This window comes from Oncorhynchus keta, chromosome 11 (genome assembly GCF_023373465.1).
Source record: "Oncorhynchus keta strain PuntledgeMale-10-30-2019 chromosome 11, Oket_V2, whole genome shotgun sequence".
Lineage (NCBI taxonomy): Eukaryota > Metazoa > Chordata > Actinopteri > Salmoniformes > Salmonidae > Oncorhynchus > Oncorhynchus keta.
In genome coordinates this window covers 28,726,112-28,752,786 of record NC_068431.1, presented here as the reverse complement: position 1 = coordinate 28,752,786, position 26,675 = coordinate 28,726,112, and the positions used below count along the sequence as shown (strand labels likewise).

General features: G+C 42.8%; 2 protein-coding genes across 8 annotated transcripts in view; one reads left to right on the top strand and one right to left on the bottom strand.

The window, feature by feature from the left end:
- Positions 1-20,423, top strand: part of LOC118390018 (E3 ubiquitin-protein ligase CBL-like) — a 30,186-nt gene extending 9,763 nt beyond the window's left edge. For all 5 annotated transcript variants that reach the window (XM_035780131.2, XM_035780130.2, XM_052529846.1 and 2 more), the window contains 13 exons: positions 1,047-1,193; positions 1,348-1,504; positions 9,210-9,331; positions 9,563-9,700; positions 10,158-10,245; positions 10,542-10,673; positions 13,871-14,107; positions 14,370-14,486; positions 14,640-14,917; positions 15,654-15,812; positions 15,958-16,079; positions 17,866-18,045; positions 18,150-20,423. In XM_035780131.2, coding sequence (XP_035636024.1) covers positions 1,047-1,193; positions 1,348-1,504; positions 9,210-9,331; positions 9,563-9,700; positions 10,158-10,245; positions 10,542-10,673; positions 13,871-14,107; positions 14,370-14,486; positions 14,640-14,917; positions 15,654-15,812; positions 15,958-16,079; positions 17,866-18,045; positions 18,150-18,466 — 2,194 coding nt within the window. In that variant the 3' untranslated portion in view covers positions 18,467-20,423. The remainder of the gene's footprint in view (positions 1-1,046; positions 1,194-1,347; positions 1,505-9,209; positions 9,332-9,562; positions 9,701-10,157; positions 10,246-10,541; positions 10,674-13,870; positions 14,108-14,369; positions 14,487-14,639; positions 14,918-15,653; positions 15,813-15,957; positions 16,080-17,865; positions 18,046-18,149) is intronic.
- A 905-nt stretch (positions 20,424-21,328) lies between these two features.
- LOC118390020 (cell surface glycoprotein MUC18-like) overlaps positions 21,329-26,675 on the bottom strand; it is a 67,917-nt gene continuing 62,570 nt past the window's right edge. For 2 of the 3 annotated variants that reach the window (XM_035780135.2, XM_052529845.1), the window contains 5 exons: positions 26,168-26,309; positions 25,478-25,513; positions 23,534-23,663; positions 23,166-23,283; positions 21,329-23,020 (listed from right to left, as the gene is read on the bottom strand). In XM_035780135.2, the coding sequence (XP_035636028.1) occupies positions 23,000-23,020; positions 23,166-23,283; positions 23,534-23,663; positions 25,478-25,513; positions 26,168-26,309 (447 nt within the window). In that variant the 3' untranslated portion in view covers positions 21,329-22,999. Of the gene's footprint in view, positions 23,026-23,165; positions 23,284-23,533; positions 23,664-25,477; positions 25,514-26,167; positions 26,310-26,675 lie in introns of all 3 variants that reach the window. The other variant, XM_035780136.2, reaches the window with a different exon arrangement.

The window sequence follows — 26,675 nt, the reverse complement described above, 5'->3', positions numbered from 1 at the left end:
GTTCAGTATAGTTGTTGATTGTATAACCAGGTGAGGTCAAAATTAGCGCAACGGCTAGAACCCAACTTGAAAAGTAGGCCTAGGTGATCCTATCAGATGTTTCCTTTCTTGTTGCCAAGATTACTGGTATGTCTTGTTTTCGGTGTGGTTTCTCATATGATGTCTTGGTTTTTTTAGTTAATGTGGGTCGTTACACTTCCCCGCAAGTGGTAGAAATGTTTAAGCGCAGTTAAGCTTCAAAACAGGAACCCCTCCCCCCCCCATAACCCTGGTGGGAGATGCTTTGTTATCAGTGTTTTGAATCTCCATGGTGGTTTGTGACAGGCAGAGTGCTGCATGCTGACTACGATTTCCAAGAAACTACCTCACACCTCAAACCAATGTTCCATTAATTAGGCACGTGTTATTTGAAGATATTTTTTGCCATTTTAGCCACAACAAAAAATACTAGAAAATAGGAATTGGGCATTTATTATTTAGTTGCAGGTCATGTTGCATAAAGGAAAGTGGGGATGTAAGAACCGCCTTAAGCTAAACAAACAGCTCTTTTTAGGGTATATTTCCTCTACTCAGAAATACATTGCTAAAACCCATCCTGTTTACTTTAGTTTCAGTTTAGCAATCATAAATATCTCATTCTAGTGCTGTGGAAGCAATGATGCTATCAGGGATTCTTCTAACTCACAAGTAGCACAAAAGCATGTGCCATTATAAGAAACTGACATGCTAGTACTCATACCACATGCAATAGTTTGGTCATAAATAAGCTTAACATACACATTGATTAGTAGTTTGGTGTTGTGTGCCTTTGCATTGGGTTCTCAGCAGATGACACTTATAAGAAGCTCATCACACATTCTTACAACTGAATGATTGTATACCAACCCCAACTCAAAGCCATCCAGTCCTGAAAGACTAGACTTATACTACCTAGCCTTAAATGTTTGACCTGGGGGTACCAAAGTCAAGAAAATACATTACTATTGGTCAACTTCAGGGATGAGGTTTGTCTGAGGACGCTAAGATGACATGCCTTTTCTTCATAGGCGGAACTTGACCAAGCTGTCGCTGATATTCAGCCACATGCTGGCTGAGCTAAAAGCCATCTTTCCCAATGGCCTATTCCAAGGAGACAACTTCCGCATCACCAAAGCAGACGCCGCCGAGTTCTGGAGGAGGTCTTTTGGTGACAAGTGAGTTTTTTTGGGGGGGCTCCGTTATCTTATAAAATTTCCTTAGTTGGGATGCCATATTTAAAAAGGGGTTAAAATGAAACAAACGCTCTAACTAAAAACATGCCTGGGGATAATTACTACTTTGTATCACTAAACCCTCTCCTCTCTGTAGGACCATTGTTCCATGGAGGATGTTCCGCCAGGCTCTTCATGAGTTCCACCCCATCAGCTCAGGCCTGGAGGCCATGGCTCTGAAGTCCACCATCGACCTCACATGCAACGACTACATCTCCGTCTTCGAGTTTGACATCTTCACCAGGCTCTTCCAGGTAATGATTTCTCAAACGCAAATAATGATGGATGGGTTTTAATAACTTTTCCAGGTGCCTAAAGCACTTTAGATTGAATGGTGGAAACTCAACTCATCCACTACCAAAATAGTTGTACACCCCTTCCACCACCAATATGTAGGGAATCTGCTTTCACTGCTCCCAATTCCCATTGCTGACCCACTCATTATCATAATACTTTGGATAAGAGCATCTCCTAAATGAATACAAAGTGACTTACATTAAGTCAATTCAGGACCACTTACTGTAGCAGTTATCGCATTCATAAGTAATGAACTACCTTTCATGCAGTCAAAGTTCTCTGAGGAGCCAAATGTTTACAGAGCTCAACTGCTGTGTAGATAGTTAATTGTAGAAGCTAACAAAACATGGGTACCTTTTATTCCATCAGAGGCAATAAAGACGTTTGAGTACAAAGCTAGAGATAGAGCAGCTATCATCATTTAGGGTGGGGTGGTTAAAGTACAGTCCGTACGTCCTCTATTGGATGTCTCTCAACTGGGCGGGGCCTTTACAGTAGTTCCTTCGACTTTGTGTGCACAGAGGCTACAAGTGTTGGCACAGTCTGTCTGGGCAGACAGAAACCAAAATTACTTCCTCAAATTAGCCTTGAGAATTGAGCTGGAGCAGAGTTGCCTGTATGTTTAGTTTGTAGTGCAGCAGTGGTTACCGGCCAGTGGACAAAAGGAACACCTATGTGAGAAATGCGATTCATTGACTACAACTCAGCGTTCAACACCATAGTGCCCTCAAAGCTCATCAATAAGTTAAGGAACCTGGGACTAAACACATCCCTCTGTAACTGGATCCTGGACTTCCTGACAGGTGGTGAGGGTAGGTAACAACACATCCGCCACGCAGATCAACAACACTGGAGCCCCTCAGGGGTGCGTGCTCAGTCCCCTCCTCTACTCCCTGTTCACCCGTGACTGCGTGGCCAGGCATGACTCAAGCACCATCATGAAGTTTGCAGACGACACAACAGTGGTAGGCCTGATCACAGGCAACGATGAGACAGCCTATAGAGAGGTCAGTGACCTGGCCTGGTGGTGCCAAAATAACAACCTTACCCTCAACGTAATCAAGACAGAGGAGATGATTGTGGACTACAGGAAAAAAAGGCCCGTGCACGCCCCCATTCTAATTGACGGGCTGTAGTTGAGCAGGTTGAGAGCTTCAAGTTCCTTGGTGTCCACATCTCCAACAAACTATCATGGTCCAAACACACCAAGACAGTCGTGAAGAGTGCACGACAAAGCCTTCTACCCCCAAACCATAAGACTCCTGAACCGCTTATCAAATGGCTACCCGGACTATTTGCATTGTGTGTGTGTGTGTCCCCAACCCCTCTTTTACGCTGCTGCTACTCTCTGTTTATCTTATATGCATAGTCATTAACTATACACACATGTAAACTACTGTCCAAAAGTTAGGGTTCACTTAGGAATGTCCTTGTTTTTCTTTCAAAAACATTTCTTTGTCCATTTAAAATAACATAAAATTGATCAGAAATACAGTGTAGACATTGTTAATGTTGTAAATGACTATTGTAGCTGGAAATGGTAGATTCTTTATTTTTTTGGGGGGCATACAGAGGCCCATTACATGGGCGTACAGAGGCCCATTACATGGGCGTACAGAGGCCCATTACATGGGCGTACAGAGGCCCATTACATGGGCGTACAGAGGCCCATTACATGGGCGTACAGAGGCCCATTACATGGGCGTACAGAGGCCCATTGCATGGGCGTACAGAGGCCCATTACATGGGCGTACAGAGGCCCATTACATGGGCGTACAGAGGCCCATTACATGGGCGTACAGAGGCCCATTACATGGGCGTACTGAGGCCCATTACATGGGCGTACTGAGGCCCATTACATGGGCGTACTGAGGCCCATTACATGGGCGTACAGAGGCCCATTACATGGGCGTACAGAGGCCCATTACATGGGCGTACAGAGGCCCATTACATGGGCGTACAGAGGCCCATTACATGGGCGTACAGAGGCCCATTACATGGGCGTACAGAGGCCCATTACATGGGCGTACAGAGGCCCATTACATGGGCGTACAGAGGCCCATTACATGGGCGTACAGAGGCCCATTACATGGGCGTACAGAGGCCCATTACATGGGCGTACAGAGGCCCATTACATGGGCGTACAGAGGCCCATTACATGGGCGTACAGAGGCCCATTACATGGGCGTACAGAGGCCCATTACATGGGCGTACAGAGGCCCATTACATGGGCGTACAGAGGCCCATTACATGGGCGTACAGAGGCCCATTACATGGGCGTACAGAGGCCCATTACATGGGCGTACTGAGGCCCATTACCAGCAACCATCACTCCTGTGTTCCAATGGCACGTTGTGTTAGCTAATACAAATGTAGCATTTTAAATGCTAATGGTCATTAGAAAACCCTTTTGCAATTATGTTAGCACAGCTGAAAACTGTTCTCCTGATTAAAGAAGCAATGAAACCAGCCTTCTTTAGACTATTTGAGTATCTGGAGCATCAGTATTTGTGGGTTCGATTACAGTCTCAAAATGGCCAGAAACAAAGAACTTTCTTCTGAAACTCGTCAGTTTATTTGTGTTTTGAGAAAACAACACTGTGCACTACTCCCTTCACAGAACCGCGCAAACGGGCCCTAACCAGAATAGAAATAGTGGGAGGCCCCGGTGCACAACTGAGCAAGAGGACAAGTACAGTCGTGGCCAAAGATTTTGAGAATGACACAAATATTAATTTCCACAAAGTTTACTGCTTCAGTGTCTTTAGATATTTTTGTCAGATGTTACTATGAAATCCTGAAGTATATAATTACAAGCATTTCACAAGTGTCAAAGGCTTTTATTGACAATTACATGAAGTTGATACAAAGAGTCAATTTTGCAGTGTTGACTCTTCTTTTTCAAGACCTCTACAATCCCCCCTCGCATGTTGTCAATTAACTTCTGGGCCACATCCTGACTGATGGCAGCCCATTCTTGCATAATCAATGTTTGGAGTTTGTCCGAATTTGTGGGGTTTTGTTTGCCTACCTGCCTCTTGAGGATTGACCACAAATTCAATGGAATTAAGGTCTGTGGAGTTTCCTGGCCATGGACCCAAAATGTCGATGTTTTGTTCAACGAGCCACTTAGTTATCACTTTTGCCTTATGGCAAGGTGCTCCATCATGCTGGAAAAGGCATTGTTCGTCACCAAACTGTTCCTAGATGGTTGGTAGAAGTTGCTCTTGGAGGATGTGTTGGTACCATTATTTATTCATGGCTGTGTTCTTAGGCAAAATTGTGAATGAGCCCACTCCCTTGGCTGAGAAGCAACCCCACACATGAATGGTCTCAGGATGCTTTACTGTTGGCATGACACAGGACTGATGGTAGCGCTCACCTTGTCTTCTCCGGACAAGCTTTTTCCTGGATGCCCCAAACAAACAATCAGAAAGGGGATTCATCAGAGAAAATGACTTTACCCCAGTCCTCAGCAGTCCAATCCTTGTACCCTTTTCAGAATATCAGTCTGTCCCCAATGTTTTTTTCCTGGAGAGAAGAGATGGTTTTGGCGCTTGCTGCACTTTCTTGGGTGCCCTGAAGCCTTCTTCACAACAATTGAACCGCTCTCCTTGAAGTTCTTGATGATCCAATAAATGTTTGTTTGAGGTGCAATCTTACTGGCAGCAATATCCTTGCCCGGGAAGCCCTTTTTGTGCAAAGCAATGTTGACTGCATGTGTTTCCTTGCAGGTAACCATGTTTGACAGAGGAAGAACAATAATTCCAAGCACCACCCTCCTTTTGAAGCTTCCAGTCTGTTATTCAAACTCAATCAGCATGACCGAGTGATCTCCAGCCTTGTCCTCGTCAACACTCACACCTGTGTTTAGAGAATCACTGACATGTCAGCTGGTCCTTTTGTGGCAGGGCTGAAATGCAGTGGAAATGTTTTTTGGGGATTCAGTTCATTTGCATGGCAAAGAGGCAATTAATTACAATTCATCTGATCACTTTTCATAACATTCTGGAGTATATGCAAATTGCCATCATACAAACTGAGGCAGCAGACTTAGGAAATGTATATTTGTGTCATTTCTCAAAACTTAGCCACGACTGAACATTAGTGTCTAGTTTGAGAAATCGATGCCTCAAGTCCTCAACTGGCAGCTTTATTAAATAGTACCCGCAAAACACCAGTCTCAACGTCAACAGTGAAGAGGCAACTCCGGGATGCTGGCCTTCTAGGCAGAGTTCCTCTATCCAGTGTCAGTTCTTTTGCCCGTCTTAATCTTTTATTTTTATTGGCCAGTCTGAGATGGATTTTTATTTGCAACTCTGCCTAGAAGGCCAGCATCCCGGAGTTGCCTTTTCGGGTACCGTTGACGGGTACAATTTTAATGAAGCTGCACATCTTTTTGTGCATATGGAAAATGTCTGATCTTTTTTTCAGCTCATGAAACATGGGACCAACACAGCTCATGAAACATGGGACCAACACATTGCATGTTGCATGTATATTTTTGTTCAGTGTTATAACCAGATGCAATCATTTTCTGTTAGTGAGAAGAGCAAAAACCTAATTTGATCTATTTCCTGTTTGTTCTTTTTCCACGATCATTGCAGTTTAAGTTCTACAACTCTTCTGATGGTTTCATACTCTTAAAATAGCCATTAGGCCTACAACAATTTAAGATGGGCTACCATTTGTCCCATCTCTCATTTAATTGAACCCACTTCACAGTAGGAAATAGATAATCTATTTTAAAGTATTTTGGTCTATGCTGTCCAATCCAAAGCGCAGTAGAACAGACTGATTTTTTTTCTGAGTAGAGAATGTTTCAGAATTTATGGGCAGTGCAGCTTAATTAGGTTCTGGAAAAAGTAAATGCAAAACATAATTGAATTTGATTGATCTGTTTACAGGTGCACAACAATTTAATTGTTTTTGTCTTTCATAAACTGTCAAGCTACAGCAAATGTAACTGCAAAAGAAAACATTTTGCCAACACCTCCGAAGGCATTTAATCAAGTTTGCCATAGCTATTCCCTTTAGATACTACCAAAGTATACAAAAAATAAGGACCTTCTTGTCACCATAAAAACTGAAGGGTGTTTTTCAGGCAGAGTTGTTATGCTTGTTCACGGATACAGTTTGACGACAGGTCTGATTTTATAAACAGAAAACATGCGTGTTCATGGCATGTGCCAAATGTATAAATCTCAATATTTAGTGTAAAATGTACACAACGGTTGTAAATGAGACTGGGTGTGAAGGCGTTTTGTTCTCAACCATCACTACTAGAGGTCGACCGATTAATCGGAATGGCCGATTAATTAGGGCCGATTTCAAGTTTTCATAACAATAGGAAATCGGTGTTTTTGGGCTCCGATTATATATATATTTTTTTTATACCCTTTATTTAACTATGCAATTAAGAACACATTCTTATTTTCAATGACTGCCTAGGAACTGTGAGTTAACTGACTTGTTCAGGGGCAGAACGACAGATTGTCAGCTCAGGGGTTCCAATCTTGCAACCGCACAGTTAACTAGTCCAACACTCTAACCATTGCACTCCACGAGTAGCCTGCCTGTTACGCAAATGTAGTGGAAGCCAAGGTAAATTGCTAGCTTGCATTAAACTTATAAAAAACAATCAATCATAATCTCTAGTTATAACTACTAATCCAGTTTAGCAGGCAATATTAACCAGGTTGAATTGTGTAATTTCTCTTGCGTTCACTGCACGTAGAGTCAGGGTATATGCAACAGTTTGGGCTGCCTGGCTCATTGCAAACTATTTTGCCAGAATTTTACGTAATTATGACATTCATTGAAGGTTGTGCAATGTAACAAGAATATTTAGACTTAGGGATGCCACCCGATAGATAAAATATAGAACGGTTCCGTTATTTCACTGAAATAATAAACGTTTTGTTTTCGAAATGATAGTTTCCGGATTCGATCATATTAATGACCAAAGGCTCGTATTTTTGTATGTTATTATGTTATAATTAAGTCTGATTTGATAGAGCAGTCTGACTGAGCAGCAGCAGGCCCGTAATCATTAATTCAAACAGCACTTTTGTGCGTTTTGCCAGCAGCTCTTCACAAGCACAGTGTAACGGATGTGAAACGGCTAGCTTAGTTAGCGGTGTGCGCTAAATAGCGTTTCAATCGGTTACGTCACTTGCTCTGAGACCTTGAAGTAGTAATTCCCCTTGCTCTGCAAGGGCCGCGGCTTTTGTGGAGCGATGGGTAACGATGCTTCGGGGGTGGCTGTTGTCATTGTGTGCAGAAGGTCCCTGGTTCGCGCCCCGGGTATGGGCGAGGGGACGGTTTAAAGTTATACTGTTACATTGATGCTGTTGACCCGGATTACTGGTTGCTGCGGAAAAAGGAGGAAGGTCAAAAGGGGGGGTGAGTGTAACGGATGTGAAACGGCTAGTTTAGTTAGCGGTGTGCACTAAATAGCGTTTCAATCGGTTACGTCACTTGCTCTGAGACCTTGAAGTAGTAATTCCCCTTGCTCTGCAAGGGCCGCGGCTTTTGTGGAGCGATGGGTAACGATGCTTCGTGGGTGACTGTTGTCGTTGTGTGCAGAAGGTCCCTGGTTCGCGCCCGTGTATGGGCGAGGGGACGGTTTAAAAATTATACTGTTACAACAGCACTGTTTGACTTCAAGCCTATCAGCCTAATGGCTGGTGTAACCAATGTGAAATGGCTGGCTAGTTAGCTGGGTGTGCGCTAATACTGTTTCAAACGTCACTTGCTTTTAGATTTGGAGTAGTTATTCCCCTTGCGCTGCAAGGGCCGCGGCTTTTGTGGAGCGATGGGTAACGATGCTTCGAGTGTGGCTGTTGTCTGTGTTCCTGGTTCGAGCCCGGGTAGGGGCAAGGAGGGGGACGGAAGCTATACTGTTACACTGGCAATACTATAGTGCCTATAAGAACATCCAATAGTCAAAGGTATATGAAATACAAATGGTATAGAGATAAATAGTCCTATAAATACTGTATTAACTACAACCTAAAACCTCTTACCTTGGAATATTGAAGTCTCATGTTAAAAGGAACCACCAACTTTAATATGTTCTGAGCAAGGAACTTCAACGTTAGCTTTTTTACATGGCACATATTTTACATGGCACACATTTTTACATGGCACATATTACTTTCTTCTCCAACACTTTTGTTTTTGCATTATTTAAACCAAATTGAACATGTTTCATTATTTATTTGAGGCTAAATTTATTTTATTGATGTTTTATATTACGTTAAAATAAGTGTTAATTCAGTATTGTTGTAATTGTCATTATTACAAATGTAAAAGAATCGTCAGATTTTAATCGGTATCGCTTTTTTGGTCCTCCAATAATCGGTACCGGTATCGGCATTGAAAAACATAATCGGTTAGCCTCTAATCACTACACATCAGCTTCAACTAGAAATCAATTGATCATTAAGGCATTGAGGAGATTTTAGAGCTGGGCTGAAACAAAATTATGCACGCCCCGTAGTTCTCCAGAACATCGTTGGTGACCACTGTTGCCGTGAATATCAGGTGAAGAACACAAGTTCTTCTTTGTTAACTAGGATAAAGATTTGTTGTCAATACAAAGACAAGCTGTTGTTGCTTAAGGGTTCTGACTGTGGTGTGTGTGTGTGTATTGTGCAGCCGTGGTCATCTCTACTGAGGAATTGGAACAGCCTGGCTGTCACACACCCGGGGTATATGGCCTTCCTCACCTACGACGAGGTTAAGGCCCGACTGCAAAGGTTCATCCACAAGCCTGGCAGGTGAGACACACACACACACACACACACACACACACACACACACATACACACATACACACATACACACATACACACACAATGACACATACACACAATGACACATACACTTGACGCTGAAGTAAATATTTTGACATGTACACTTGCATTCAAAAAAACATCACAGACCATCCAAGTACATCAACATGTACACAACTTCTCTCACACCACACATCTTTGGTCTGCCTCTGTCAGTTATATCTTCAGACTGAGTTGCACTCGGCTGGGCCAGTGGGCCATTGGCTACATCACTGCAGATGGGAACATTCTGCAGACCATCCCCCATAACAAGCCCCTCTTTCAGGCCCTCATTGATGGATTCAGGGAGGGATTGTGAGTATGACATATGTAACGGATGTGAAACAGCTAGCTTAGTTAGCGGTGGTGCACGCTAAATAGCGTTTCAATTGGTGATGTCACTTGCTCTGAGACCTTGAAGTAGTGGTTCTCCTTGCTCTGCAAGGGCCGCGGCTTTTTTGGAGCGATGGGTAACGATGCTTCGTGGGTGACTGTTGTTGATGTGTGCAGAGGGTCCCTGGTTCGCGCCCGGGTATGGGCGAGGGGACGGTATAAAGTTATACTGTTACACATAGTTAAGATGAAAGAATGACCAAATACTAGCTTTTCTGGTTCAGTCAAGGCGTTTGTAAAATCTGTTGTGTGACGTTTCCTCTGTAGTTTGTAGTCAAACTGATTTCAACCTCTTTCAATCATCACATAATTGCTCATTTAATTAGCCTCTGGCTTCAACTGGCCATTGAAATGTTTAGACTTTTTGCTCGCTCTCCAGCTACCTGTTCCCAGACGGCCGGGCCCAGAACCCAGACCTCACAGGGCTGTGTGAGCCCTCCCCACAGGACCACATTAAAGTCACACAGGTCAGACACATTCTCACATCCACTAAGTTCATAACATTCACTACAGGTCGTAATTCAGACTTCAGATGCACTTGTGACTCAAACTTTTGCCTAATGTAATTTTCAATTGCTTACAATGCCCTAAACATACATTTGTGTACTTGTCAGAATACTGTCTGTTTAGATGGATGTTTCCTAAAATCAGAATTGGGCCAGAAAAATATTTGTCCTATTGAAGTATCTCATACACTGAGATGACAATTCTGATGTATCATTTACTTGTGTGATACTCATCCTTTCTCTTCTCTGTGCTACAGGAGCAGTATGAACTCTACTGTGAGATGGGCTCCACATTCCAGCTATGTAAGATCTGTGCCGAGAATGACAAGGATGTGAAGATAGAGCCCTGCAGCCACCTCATGTGCACCTCCTGTCTCACTGCCTGGCAGGTATTTCCCAGAATTATGTCATCTTGCAAGAGTGTCTAATGTTTCACATTCATTTTGTACATTTTATTGGTCGGAAGTGCTGAGAATAGACATTTTGCTCCTACTCTGGGTAAAATGAGAAAAAGAAACCCGCACTCTGCTCTTTAATAAGCTTTATGTATCGGTTCCATGGCCTTCGTCAGAGCTTTTGAGTTTTTTAAAATTGGCACCCTCATGTAGACCTAGCCCCACCCACATCCGTTCCACCCATAAAATTGGGTTTGAGTTGAGGGAAAACAAATAAGTGCTACCAAATATAACAATATGCATTTCATAAATATTTAAATAAAGTGTGTACATAAAACGTATTAAAGATGTCTGTAAAACCACAATGAGGACATCGACCTACCAAGCAAATTTTCATAAATCGCTGCGTACAGCGCAAGAAAAACATCAAGAGTAATCTGAAATAGGGGAATAATTCATGTTCACATTTACAACATAACATACATCATTAAGACCTTCAGGAAATAATGTCTGGAGAGTGAAAATCCCAAAACATTCTCCTTTGCTCAGAGTATTATTTTGATCACCTCCTCTGCCTCATATCTTAACTTTGTCTATGCCACAAAATCTAAAGGTAGAAATGTAATGTTTTAGGTCATTAAAATGTACTGCGACTGGATAATCCCTGTCGTTTCTCCTGATTGAACTTATGTTCACAGATTCTCTATGAGAGAACGAGAGGTTATACCTACATAGCACATCCTACTCTTATGGGTAAAACTAAAAGCAATGCATGAAGCTTCTTTAGTCAAAGGCTAAAAAAAATAAAGAGAATACTCAAACAACACAATGTAACTCCAAGTTAATTACACTTCTGTGAAATCAAACTGTCCACTTAGGAAGCAACACTGATTGACAATAAATTCCACATGCTGTTGTGCAAATGGAATAGACAACAGGTGGAAATTATAGGCAATTAGCAAGACACCCCCAATAAAGGAGTGGTTCTGCAGGTGGTGACCACAGACCACTTCTCAGTTCCTATGCTTCCTGGCTGATGTTTTGGTCACTTTTGAATGCTGGCGGTGCTTTCACTCTAGTGGTAGCATGAGACGGAGTCTACAACCCACACAAGTGGCTCAGGTAGTGCAGCTCATCCAGGATGGCACATCAATGCGAGCTGTGGCAAGAAGGTTTGCTTTGTCTGTCAGCGTAGTGTCCAGAGCATGGAGGCGCTACCAGGAGACAGGCCAGTACATCAGGAGACGTGGAGGAGGCCGTAGGAGGGCAACAACCCAGCAGCGGGACTGCTATCTCCGCCCTTGTGCAAGTAGGAGCACTGCCAATAGCCCTGCAAAATGACCTCCATCAGGCCACAAATGTGCATGTGTCTGCTCAAACGGTCAGAAACAGACTCCATGAGGGTGGTATGAGGGCCCGACATCCACAGGTGGGGGTTTTGCTTACAGCCCAACACCGTGCAGGACGTTTGGCATTTGCCAGAGAACACCAAGATTTGTAAATTCGCCACTGGCACCCTGTGCTCTTCACAGATGAAAGCACTGAGCACATGTGACAGTCTGGAGACGCCGTGGAGAACGTTCTGCTGCCTGCAACATCCTCCAGCATGACCGGTTTGGCGGTGGGTCAGTCATGGTGTGGGGTGGCATTTCTTTGGGGGGCTGCACAGCCCTCCATGTGCTCGCCAGAGGTAGCCTGACTGCCATTAGGTACCGAGATTAGATCCTCAGACCCCTTGTGAGACCATATGCTGGTGCGGTTGGCCCTGGGTTCCTCCTAATGCAAGACAATGCTAGACCTCATGTGGCTGGAGTGTGTCAGCAGTTCCTGCAAGAGGAAGGCATTGATGCTATGGACTGGCCTGCCCGTTCCCCAGACCTGAATCCAATTGAGCACATCTGGGACATCATGTCTCGCTCCATCCATCAACGCCACGTTGCACCCCAGACTGTCCAGGAGTTGGGAGGATGCTTTAGTCCAGGTCTGGGAGGAGATCCCTCAGGAGACCATCCGCCACCTCATCAGAAGCATGCCCAGGCGTTGTAGGGAGGTCATACAGACATGTGGAGGCCACACACACTACTGAGCCTCATTTTGACTTGTTTTAAGGACATCAAAGTTGGATCAGCCTGTAGTGTGGTTTTCCACTTTAATTTTGAGTGTGACTCCAAATCCATACCTCCATGGGTTGATAATTTTGATTTCCATTGATCATTTTTGTGTGATTTTGTTATCAGCACATTCAACTATGTAAAGAAAAAAGTATTTAATAAGAATATTTCATTCATTCAGATCTAGGATGTGTTATTTTAGTGTTCCCTTTATTTTTTTGAGCAGTGTATTTAGGATGCATCATAAGCTGCCCTGACCAGTTAAGAGTTCAACAGGTGTCTTGATAATAGAAAGATTCAGCGAGTCAGTGTTTCCTGTGTCACATGCAATTGCTTTTGAGTTGTTCAGAATGTTTTGATATTTCATCAATCCATAAATAATCTAGACCTACTTGTAAAAGTATCGCTTGCACTTTTGACAATTTCACAAGACATGTTTTATATGATGTGCCTAAATACTTAACCACTTGATTATTTAATTACCTACATGTTATTTAAAGTTATCCGTTTGGAATGCAACATGTTATAAAAAAAAATCTAAAATCTCTAAATTGGGCATGCCGAAAAGTAGTGCAATTGAAGGCATATATAGTGCGTGTGTTAACTTTGATAGTGTTGTATGCAACATTATCGCCAAGTGACTTGATGCCTACTGTGCCAAAGTGATTTAGAGTTGTTCAACGGGAGTGACAACGAGTGTGTGTTGATAGCAATAATATTGTGAAAATTAACTTTTAACCATATAAATTTGATTAAAATAAATGTTGTGCATGTTAACATTAGGCGATAATTAAGAGTCGGTAAAGTGATTGTCAGGCAAAAATGATAAAACATTTTACCATTACATTTGATGTATAGAGTCACATTCACTGTGGTCTGAAGCATGCTATATAGAATTCACGCTGGCGATGCCGCATGTCTAAGCAGTGTCTTATCATCCTAAAACTTACTCTTGAGCTGGGAGGTTTTTTTCCTTCTTAAAACAGGTTCACAGGATTCCTTGGACCTTTTCTGAGATGCTTTGTGGATATCAGCCCTTTGCCCGATTTTATTTTAAACTGCAGTATTGCTCTCTCCCAGGAATCGGAGGGGCAGGGCTGTCCGTTCTGCCGCTGTGAGATTAAAGGCACAGAGCCCATCGTGGTAGACCCCTTCCACCCCAAGAACAGCAGCAGCGGGGCCTCCTTTGCCAGCTTCCAGGGGCCCTACGGGGTGGAAGGAGGGGGCTCCCTGTCAGTCTCCCCCAGCAACGACGAGGACGATGACGACCGCCTGGAGGATCCCCACCTCATTATGAGCAGGCTGGCCTGCACCAAGGCAAGACCACCAGCCACCATCTATGACCAGCTAGGCTTTGTCATGTTCTCTCTATTTCTCCTACACACACCATCTCACATCATCATTGTGTCCTTGTGGTAAAAGTGAAAAGACGATCTATAAAGACTTGGTAATTTTCAGAATTCGCCAATTAGATACACCACCCAGTAAATCAACAACTAAAAAACCATCTCCCTCCATCTTCATGTTTTAGAAACAAGCTCACGTATTACTTGTTTTGATGTCTCCCCTGTGTTTTCAGGTGGAGCGCCCGCCCTCCCCTGTGACGCCCCTGCCCCCCGTGCCCCCCAGGCTGGACCTGCTGCAGCAGAGGCCCCCCAGCTCCCCAGGGGCCCCGGGCCAAGGAGCAACAACCAAGGCAAGTGGAAGACCTAATCAAATTCAAGCTTTCTTTATGTATATAATGGTGTGCCAATGCATGTCATGTGATTTTTACATTTGACTATTTTAGCAGACACTCTAATCAAGAGAGATAGTATTGCATACAGTCATTAATATCTGCTCTCCCCAGATTGCAGCCCTCCACAGAGACAAACCTTTGCCCCTCCCTCCTGCCCTGCGAGAGTTACCCCCACCTCCCCCACCCGAACGCCCTTCTCCCCTTGGACCCCCAGAGGGCCGGCTTCAAAGGAGACCTCTGCCAAGCACCCCTCCAGAGCCCAACTGGGCCTCCAACTACATGGTTCCCCGGCACGTAGCCAAGGCCCCCCCACAGACCAACGGACCCAGTGACAGTGACTGCATCCACAGAGCAAAGCCCCTAGCAGCTATCTACTCCCTGGCAGTCGGGTATGGCATTTGTATAGAATTTGATAAAATGTGGTATGGATGTAATGTAGATGTTCAATAGAGAGAAGTTACTCTTGCCCTGAAGAGTTATGGGAAATGCTGATTTTCATTCTAGTCCAGCACTTAAACAATATATTTAAAAATATATATAATAAATAAATAAAGGTCAAATATATATATATTGTTTAAGTGCTGGAAGCCTAGTGGTTAGCGTGTTGGACAAGTAACCGGAAGGTTGCAAGATCGAATCCCCGAGCAGACAAGGTAAAAACCTGTCATTCTGCCCCTGAACAAGGCAGTTAACCCACTGTTCCTAGGCCGTCATTGAAAATAAGAATTTGTTCTTAACTGACTTGCTTAGTCATTGAAAATAAGAATTTGTTCTTAACTGACTTGCTTAGCAAGTCAGTTAAGAACAAATTCTTATTTTCAATGACGGCCTAGGAACAGTGGGTTAACTGCCTTGTTCAGGGGCAGAATGACAGGTTTTTACCTTGTCTGCTCGGGGATTCGATCTTGCAACCTTCCGGTTACTTGTCCAACGCACTAACCACTAGGCTTCTTGCCACCCCAAATGTAATGGTGTCCTTCCATTCCTGACGTGATTGGTTGAATCAGAGGCTCTCTGGGACTTAGCTTGTCTATATACCCTGTAGTAACTCATGGAGTGACTGATTGGTAATTCATTGTGTTGTATGTATTACCTGGCTCAGTCTGTCTTGCTCTCTGTTGTTAGACCTCAACAGGAGTCTACTGGTGAGAAGTCATCTGGAAGTGATGAGGAGAATGAGTACATGAGCCCCACCTCTCTCCCTGCAGCAGGACCCTCCTGGGCCATGGCAGGTGCTGTCGTGCCCTCACCACCACCGTTCCAACCCACTAACCGCGACTCACGGTGAGTGCTCAACACTGTCACTATGAGGTGACCTTGTTGATTATGATCAGTACAGGGTCCTGACTAAGGTTTTTCTGATGCCCCTCCCTCTGCCCTTTATCTTCTTCCATCCCTACCTCTCTCTCCCCTCCCCCTTCTCTCCTAGGACTGTGGCGTGTGATGTGGACTGTGAGGACCCTCAGGTGTATGAGTCCATGTGTAACATCCAGGCTACTGCTACGGAGCCCCTCCCCCCGCCCTCCCTGCCCCAGCAGCCACCAGAGTCAGGTACATGGAGATGGATGAAGGATCTCTATTCTCACTTTTCTGATTGCACATGAAGTTACATAAGTCATCCCCTTTGTACAATCAGAAAACCATCATGAAACTTGAATCACACTGGCGTCTTTTGCATGTCTACACCTGCCAAGAAACATACTATTTCAATGAATGTGGCCACAATCCGATTACAGTTATGTATCTCAGCAAGTGGAAAATGCACACTACTGTTCAAAAGTTTGGGGTCACTTGGAAATGTCCTTGGAAGAAAATCTATTTTTTTTTTGTCCATTATAATAACATCAAATTGATCAAAAATACAGTGTAGACATAGTTGTAATTTACTATTGTAGATGGAAACAGCTGATTTTTAATGGGATATTTACATGAGGGGGTACAGACGCACATTATCAGCAACCATCACTCCTATGTTCCAAAGGCACGTTGTGTTACCTAATCCAAGGTTATCATTTTAAAAGTCTAATTGAGCATTAGAAAACCCTTTTGCAATTATATTAGCGCAGCTGAAAACTTGTTCTGATTAAATAAGCAATAAAATGGGCCTTCTTTAGACTAGTTGCGTGTCTGGTGCATCAACATTTGTGGGTTCGATTACAGTCTCAAAATGGCCAGAAACAAATAACTTTCTTCTGAAACTCGGCAGTCTATTCTTGTTCTGAGAAATCAAAGCTATTCCATGCAAGAAATTGCCAAGAAACGGAAGATCTTGTACAACGCTATGTACTACTCTCTTCACCGAAGAGCGCAAACTGGCTCTAACCAGAATAGAAAGAGGAGTGGGAGGCCCCGGTGCACAACTGAGCAAGAGGACAAGTCCTCAACTGGCAGCTTCATTAAATAGTACCCGCAAAACACCAGTCTCAACGTCAACAGTGAAGAGGCGACCCCGGGATGCTGGCCTTCTAGGCAGTTGCAAAGAAAAAGCCCTCTCTGACTGGCCAATAAAAAGAAAAGGTAAAGATGGGCAAAAGAACACAGACATGGGACAGAGGAAGATTGAAAAAATGTGTTATGGACAAGTTTCTAAGTTTGAGGTGTTCGGATCACAAAGAAGAACATTTGTGAGACGCAGAAAAAATTAAGATGCTGGAGGAGTGCTTGACACCATCTGTCAGGCATGCTGGAGGCAATGTGATGGTCTGGGGTTACTGTGGTGGTGGTAAAGTGGGAGATTTGTACAGGGTAAAAGGGATCTTGAAGAAGGAAGACTATCACTCCATTTTGCATCACCATGCCATACCCTGTGGATGGCTCTTAATTGGAGCCAATTTCCTCCTACAACAGGACAATGACCCAAAGCACACCTCCAAACTATGCAGGAACTATTTAGGGAAGAAGCAGTATTCTAACGGAGTGGCCAGCACAGTCATCGTATCTCAACCCTATTGAGCTGTTGTGGGAGCAGTTTGACCGTATGGTATGTAAGAAGTGCCCATCAAGCCGATCCAAGCATGGGGTGAAATCTCTTAAGATTACCTCAGCAAATTGAATGCCAAAGGTCTGCAAGGCTGTAATTATTGCAAATGGAGGATTCTTTGACGAAAGCAAAGTTTGAAGGACACAATTATTATTACAATGGAAAATCATTATTTAGAACCTTGTCAACATCTTGACTATATTTCCTATTCATTTTGCAACTCATTTCATGTATGTTTTCATGGAAAACAAGGACATTTCTAAGTGACCCAAAACTTTTGAACAGTAGTGTATATCCTGTGTTCAGGGTATTCAAATCACTCTTTTTATCCCTTCAATCCTGTTGTTCACCCTCCAGACCACCTCATCCCTCCCCCTGCGGTTCCCCTGCACCATATGGTAGAGGAGATGGAGGATGAGTATGACTACCCCCGACCCCAGGCTCCCCCAGCACCCGCCAGGCGTACCCTCTCTGACGTCACCGGCACCTCGGCCGCCTTCAGCTGCCTATCAATGGACAGCCCTACCATAGATGCCTGTATGTAACTCAGCATTAGTTTTCAGTCCTTTTCCTCTCTTGCTTTGTCATGTTAAGAGTTATATTTATCAAACACTACGAACATGTTCTTTCCTCTCTCCCAGCTACGTTTTCATCAGGTCAGGACTCCAAGTGCCCCCCTATGCCCCTCCCACGCCGGGTCAACTCAGACCACCGGCCCTGCCCCCTTACCCCAGAAGCCCTGCTCCCCGCCGCCAGTCCATCAGCTGGCTACCGAGGGGGGCCCGTTCCCGGTGTGGCGCTACCCATCAACGGGGAGATAGAGCATCTGATGAGCCAGGGCTACTCGTTCCAGGACATTCAGAAGGCCCTGATGATCGCCCAGAATAACCTGGAGACGGCTAAGAACATCCTGCGCGAGTTTGTGTCCATCCCCTCCACGGCCCACATCCTCACGTAGCAGCCTCAACACCACACCCTATATCCTTTACCCACTGTGCCATAATGGATAGCATTTTTACTGTGCTGGTTGTGACCGGTCTGGAAGCACTGTAAATTGTAAGGGGAAGAGGACTCGTTCCCATGCACAGGCATCTAAGTAAGAGGGAGAATGCTTGACGTGGCCTCTGTATGGCCAAGCTTTTGACCCTTGTATGGTTGTTTGTGCTTGCCTCCAGTCTTATTGTGCGGCTCTAAGCATTTCCTTGTTTCTGAGTGCAAGGTAGAGTAAGCCGAAATTCACACGGTGTGCTTAGGCTGCAGTAAGGAATAGTTATGGACTTATTGTGCAGCAGCAGTAACTGTTGTTGGGGCATACCTGATTCATGATTCCCACTCCCTCTTCACCCTAATGGTGACCATGTTAGTTTTGATTGTGTCATAGTCGTACATACAGTTTGTAGCTAGATACGACAGGTGGAGACTAAACCATTTGATTCTGTGGTTTGTGCTAAAGCCAATGAATGTGAACATTTTAGTTGGATTGCAGTATTACAGGGCTCCATGTCATGCATTTCACTGTAATTGCAGTAGGTGAAGTAACTATTTTTTTTTTAAGTAAGCAAAACTCCAAATTGCTTTAGTTCCTGGTTTACTTATAATATATAAGCCTGAATGACGTGTACGTAATCTCAGAATGTATTCAGTGTAGTGCTAACATTGACTGGTGAACTAATGTAACATTTCTGATGTCATCATTCACTGTTAGGCCTTATTGTTAATTCTGTGAATAGCTTATATTTTAAAGTGAGTGTCCTTTTTTTAATGTCATACTTAAAAATAAAGGGAGTATATCTGCATTTTGCTCTCTGCTAATCAGTGTGCAATTTGACTTCTGCTTGTAAGGGTTTGTTTTTTCGGATCCATACTATTCATTTTCCAGACAATATATTGATTGGGCAGAGAAGACAAAGTGATCCAAGTCATGTATATACCATGATATTTAGTGAAATTAAGTACTTAATTGGCACTACCTCAGACTTGCTTTGCTGCCTCTGGGAAAGAACACTTTGTACAACGTTCTTGTTTATACGTTACAAACAGAATATGGCCCCATCTTAAGGTGGCTCAGTATGTGTTTTGAACTAATGTATTTTCTTTGTACCTACGTTGATTAGGATTGTTTTTTTTCTCCCAATGATGTGGCTTCGACACATTTGAGAAATCTGTTATATATATATATATATATATATATATGAATAATTTAAATCTCTTTCCTTTTGAATTTGAAACCCCGTTGAACATGGAGTTTTTGTCATTGTCTTCTGGACTCGGGTACAACAGACTGAACAATGTGCAGTAATATGCCAAGGTTATTTGGGGACTCACACCAGAAATGTTAGGTGTTGGATTCAAAGCCAAATATTTAAATACAGGTTTAAATCACATTATTAGTTGTAAAGAATGGCCATGATATTTCTGCATCTTTTTGTTTCGCTTGAGTTCAATACTGTTTTAACTTATTTCAAATTGTGATGTACTTTGACTGCAATTCCTTGATCATCAACTTAAGTGCCACTCCTTGTAAAATCATTTGAGAATTGACTTCATGCCTCTGCTTTCCACTGTGTCGCTCATATGTGGACTCACCACAAGAGGACGCTCTGTCATAAGAGATTGCTGTGGTCTCATAAGCCACACTAGTCATTGCTCAATAGTTGCAGAATTTACTGATGTACGGAAGCACAGTCGGTGCTTTGTCGTTCGATCGAAGATAACAATGTGAAATTGTATGTTAGAATTCATTGTGCGCCTCACCTGTACATACAGAGAGAACTAACAACTTTTTTCATTGCCTTATTGCATGTGTAGTTAAAGTATTTTATTTATTCATTTGAATGTACTCAGCATTCATTATGTTGCCATGTGTTCATTCCTCAGCCATTAAAGATTTTAAAAATAAACAATATTTTCTTTAACATTTGATTGGCATATTTTATAGAAAATGTTAATACTGTAAGATATAGTCCATGTAGCTCTTGTTACAAACCTAATAACTAGCCTACTAATATTGTTTTGCACTTTGTCTAGGGGTCCCAGGCCTAGTTACATGGTCTGTCACCTGAATGAATGTGCACATTTGTGATTAATCAGCAATTTGAGGACCGTGCTGGTCCTCACTAACCCCCCCAATGTGCCCAGGAGACAGCGACTTACTGAGTTCAGGGCCAGCTCTGTCTTGTTTTGCCTGTATAAGCAGATTATTATTAGTTCAGATGGTGACAAAACATATCTGTACAAAAAGGAAAAATTCTAAAGGCATGGCCAAACAAAACCAACAACCTCACGGCTTGCAAGCTGGGACAGACTGACGATCACCTTAATTGCCAGTACCTGATGTGTGCTTAACCAGGCTCAGCACCAGGACAAGGTTGCCTCCTGGGGGAATGTAGTGTGGAAGTGTAACCGTCTGTCCTAACACTAACCTCCTGCCCAATATCATACTACTAGAAGAGAACAGTTTCCAGTCTGGTAACTGGAAGAGCATGCTGTTCTAACATATCTAGACTGTGTTGAACATCCTCTTCTTCCCACCAAGCCTGCACTCTGGAAATCTGAAGCTATTGTGCTACTCACTCCAGGAGACAGCATAACAGTGGTTAGATGGGAGAACTCACCCCTTTCCCCTGTCGATCACATTCTGGGTCTCTGTTATAGACCATAGTGAGGTGTAGTGTGTCATGATCAATTTTGTCTGTTGTGAATTAAATCTATCAGTGGAAATATGTATTTTCAGTCATGCTTTAGCCATTGAAATGAACTTGTAAGTTTGCATTTCTCTATGAACTTTTATTTAAATATTTAGTGTAAAGAATGAAAAAGATCAAATGTAGCTTTTTTATTTGGCATTTTCTTGCAAAAAATAATTATAAAAAGGCAAGCATCAAATCACAAGAACTGTACTTATTTTACACACATTTGCAAGATCAGACCATTATAAACCAATAATGAACTGTGCAGGTCCAAACATTCCTGTCCAACGGTAGCTGTTTCATATAGTCAACAAAAACACACTCAAAGAAAGCGGTTGGGGTGGGAGGAAGCCGGTAGAACTGTCCCCTCAAGAAAAGTTTCTGTTTTCTGAGCCAACTGCACAACAAGCTGTTTTTACTGTTGGTGGTGGCCAACAGTGAACCTTTTTCACATAATGATGAATGATGGCCAGTCATCCACATACTGGCATCAAAAAGCGTTTCCCGTGTTGGGATCTGTCTTTGGGCAACATGAATGTAATTCAAACAGTGTTATTAAGTCCAGACCTCTTCCTTCCTTAAGCATCAGAACACTACACTACAACACAACTAAACCAGACTGAACATAAAAGGCACACAGTTGAGAGCAGTGTCTTTACTGGAGTCATACTACCAAAAGTCCACTATCTGCAGTCCTATGGCCGGATGTAAGCAGGCTGAACAAAATGGGTCATTTCAACTAAACATAATGACCACTAAAATATTACCTTGAAGGCAATATTTGGATCACAACATACAGTATTTGTACCAATTGAACTCTCCCCTTTGTGTACAATATCAAAAATCATAATACCTTTAACATATCATTCTGTAAATGATGCACGTCAGGCAGTCTTTGCGCTAGCAACAGCTTCTTCCATGCACATAACTTACAGTAAGCATCCAAAATGTATCACACACAAAATGAGCTTCAGGTCTCCTTGGCCCTCACCCAAATATAAAGAAATAAACAGCAAATCATAAAATAAGGAAACATTTCAGTGTATCTTACATCAAAGTGAGACAAATTTCCACAGGCACTGCAGATAACACAATAGGCCATTTCAAAAAAGACAATCGAAGGCCACAGCTACAAACGGTTCTTATGCCACGATTATTTACAAACAGTACAAGAGCTTGACAGTAATTCACAAGAGAATTATTCTGAAATTATGAGTTTTGCTGAGAAAATGTTGACGTGGCGTTTCTCCACGAACATATTGGTTGTCATTTATGGCCAGAGTACCTCCATAAAACAATGTAGAATCGCCAAATCAAGGACCATGGATGGATAGCTAAAGTAAGTGACACCATAAACTTATAATACCATACCAAGTCTGAATTTGAAAGGTCTGTGTCAAAATATCTTAAATAATGAAATATATATATATAATATATACAGTTTATAAAGTCTATAACGCACAGTTAATGAACGTCATCATCGTACACTTGAAACCGGCAAACGAGAGAGTAAAAAGGCTTCGGGGAAACAGTGTAAAATTACAACGGGTAAAATGGAGCAATCAAAACATCCTCCAAACACCTTAAAATCAGTTGTGTGTGTTCCTGTGTGGTTTTGGCCAGATTTGGTGAATACTGCTGAACACAAATGTGGGGAAAGTGATTGATTGGTTAACTCCTAATTAGAGTCCTAACTAATTTTACCCAAGGCTTCCAGTAGTCTAGCCTTGGCTTGTGGGTGGATTTGGTGGGGTGGCGAAGAGCTTCGGCTGGCTACGTCAGAGCTCAGCCCTCTGCATATATCACTTCCTCAGGTCCATGTACTTTACTCCAGGGAAAAGCACACAGGGAAAGAGGAAAGGGAGAAAAAACACCAACAAATGTCAATACAGTGGGCAATGCAAGATTCAAGAAAGACAGACAGTAAGCTACTTCTGTTTAGCGTATAGCTTTCATATTCATAGTTACCTGGTCGTTGGGGCCATTCTTGTCACCGTTAACGCCCTTCAGAAGAACAGCCTCCTCGGTTTTGGTGTCAGTCTTCATCTCTACCACAATGCCATCTTTTTTGGGGTTCTCCTTAGTGCTGTGGATAGAGAGCACAAACTCAGTTTCCTCTCAATACTCCTCTCCAGTGAGGACAGTATCACATTATTGGAGGCAGAAAGAGTCAATTATGGATGAACATATGGAATACATTTACATAACACTTTTTCAAGTGCTCAGAGTGCTTTACATTGTAATTCACCCTCATTCACTACCTATGTGTAGCACCCACCTTATAGAATTAGACACAAAACCTGGCCCTAGACCAGTTGTTGAAGTAGAAAACTCACATTTCCTGCTTGCCAGAGCGGCCACAGGGGATCTTGCCCTTCTTGTGGAGGAAGTAGAGCACACTGCCCAGGACGGCCAGCAGGAGGACACAGATGATGACGACCACGATGATCACACCATTTCCTTCAGCTATACACACAGACAGACAGGGAGAGGGGAGGGAAAACTCAGGTTAATTCTTATACCTGATCATGGAGAATCATCCGGACATGATATGTGTAAACATTTCCTGGTTACCTGTGCTGCCTATACATGTGTGACCAGTGACCCATAACCCCATGTGAGAGTGCCCCTAGCATACAAAACAAGTGAAAACATCCCTTGACAGACAACATAAGGCCAAAATGACTCAGATTTGTCTACATCAGCAGTTATCAAAGCAGTTGTGACAACTTTTTACATCAGCAATTGTCACAAAGTGTTTGCAGTAAATAACCCGGCCAAGACCCGAAAGAGCTAGTAGAAGCAAAATCAGAAGCATAGTGGCCAGGAAAAAAAACAAGAAGGAAGAAACACAGAGAGGAACCCAGCTCAGATAGGAAGCCCATCTTCTTCTAGTAGGACAAAACATAGGAAGATGTGGAGGATAACCACTAGCCAGGACAGTCCACTCAGTAACACATTACATTTTTTCCAGGGAGTCCTGGGATCCAGGTTGTAGAACAGTGTTAGAGTATGATGATATTGGTCATGATTTATGGGTCAAGTCATAAGAAGCAGATGGGAAACAGATCAAGGGCTCAATTCAATCCACATCGCAGAACTTCAGCTTTACAGGGTGATTGAAATTTAAAGACAATGTTCCTGCTTTAGCAGTGACTGCATTCACGGTAAACGCTGCATATGTCAGCACAATCGGAAATGACCCTTAAATTTATATGCAGAATCAAAAATATTAGTTAAATGTTGATATTTGGTTGGGTTGTCAACAAAACAATTTAATATAACTTTTGTATTACAGTAAATAGCATAACGTTAAGGCTATCTTACAAACGAATGTAACGTTCAACCTTAAAATGTGTAACACATCCATGGCCACATGTTTAAGTTACTATAACTATACATTTCTTATTAAGTAATCAGTAAAGTGTGCATGTTCGAGAGAGCATACATCGCAGGGTTGTAGAGATCGTCACAATTACTGTAATAATGTGAAACAGCCCTGGCCTGCCCCTCTGACAGAGCCATTAACACTTCAGTGCAATCCCCCCAGGAGGAAATTAGTTAGTGCTCCACCCTACCAGAACTACTAACTCCTCTCTTTAAACATGGAGTAAGCCCTTGTTAAAAGGAACAATATGGGTTTATGAGAACTTCTATTGCAGCAGCTCAATAAAAGCAGTGAGACAGCGTATTAACTTCCCCCAAATTTAACTCAATATATGTGCTTTTGGCACTCAACCACTTCAAAACATTTCTTGAAATGCTAGACAAACTGTAAAAAACATTAGGTGTTGGACATCCTTATATTTTCCTAAGTGTTGTCTTGTTCTTTTTTTCCTATTTTTCTGTCACACAATTTTCAATGTACCCACAGGCGATGAGCAGAGCCAATTCTCCCGCCTTTTCCTGCAAACACTATGCCCGTATGAAAATCATGAATTATTTAGTTGCCTTGTTGGCTAATCCTTCATGGTCTGGATTGGTGTGGATTCAGAAATTATTTTTTTAAAAGTTGAGAAAAAGCAAAGAAACAATCTAAAAGCGCTTCTCAACTGGATCAGAGTGATTCAAAGGTCAAGAAGAAGAGAAACAGTGCTGGAGCGTTATCCATAGTGACATGGGTACGAATCCCACCCCACAAGTTCATGCTGTTTCCTTTCTATACTCCGTACTCCGTCTAACTTCCAACTGTCTAGGGTTAGGGTTATCCTCCTTGCGTGATCAAACACGCTCCTGTTCTAATCAGCAAGAATACAATAATAGCAAGATCTCTGTCTTACCAGGTGTGTAGGGTGCAGTTGAAGTGACCATGGGAACTGTGGACAAGCAAAACAACACTTAAAATGTAAGAGGTTCCCATCATCAAATATATTTCCACATAATATGCCCATATACAGTATTCCATACATTCTAAATACAAAACATTAGGAACACCTGCTCTCTCCATGACATCAGGTGAATCCAGGGGAAAGCTATGATCCCTTATTGATGTCACTTGTTAAATCCACTTCAATCAGTGTAGATGAAGAGGAGGAGACATGTTAAATAATGGGTTTTAAGCCTTGAGACATGGATTGTGTATGTGTGCCATTCAGAGGGTGAATGGGCAACACAAAATATATAAATGCCTTTGAATGGGGTATGGTAGTAGGTGCCAGGTACACCGGTTTGAGTGTGTCAAGAACTGCAACGCTGCTGGATTTTTCACACTCAACAGTTTCCTGTGTGATTCAAGAACGGTCCACCACCCAAAGGACATCCAGCCAATTTGACACAACTGTGGGAAGCAATGGAGTCAACATGGGCCAGCAACCCTGTGGAATGCTTTCGACACCTTGTAGAGTCCATGAGGCTGTTCTGAGGGCAAAAGGGGGTATAACTCAATATTAGGTGTTCCTTATGTTTTGTACACTCAGTGTGTATGCCTATATATTCCTATGTAGTGTATAGTATATGGCAGGGTGGCTTACTGGCACTGATGCTGAAAGACTTTGCCTCTGTGCCCATCTCGTTGGTGGCATTGCAGAAGGCTGTGATGTCAGAGGTCACTTTGATGGACACCAGGCTGATTGTGCTGTGCTCCGTGGCGCTGGTCAGCACCTCGCGCCAGCTCTGTCGACACACAAGCATACACACATGTCATGTCACCAGTCACACCAATATGCATTGGAACAGACACACCAAGAAAATTAGATGTTAATGTTTTAAAATCATACATTCATGCCATGTACAGTTGAAGTCAGAAGTTTACATAAACTTTAGTCAAATACATTTAAATTCAGTTTTTCACAATTCCTGACATTTAATCATTTTAAAAATTCCCTGTTTTAGGTCAGTTAGGATCACCACTTTATTTTAAGAATGTGAAAAGTCAGAATAATAATAGGGAGAATGATTTATTTCAGCTTTTATTTCTTTCATCACATTCCCAGTGGGTCAGAAGTTTACATCCACTCAATTATTATTTGGTAGCATTGC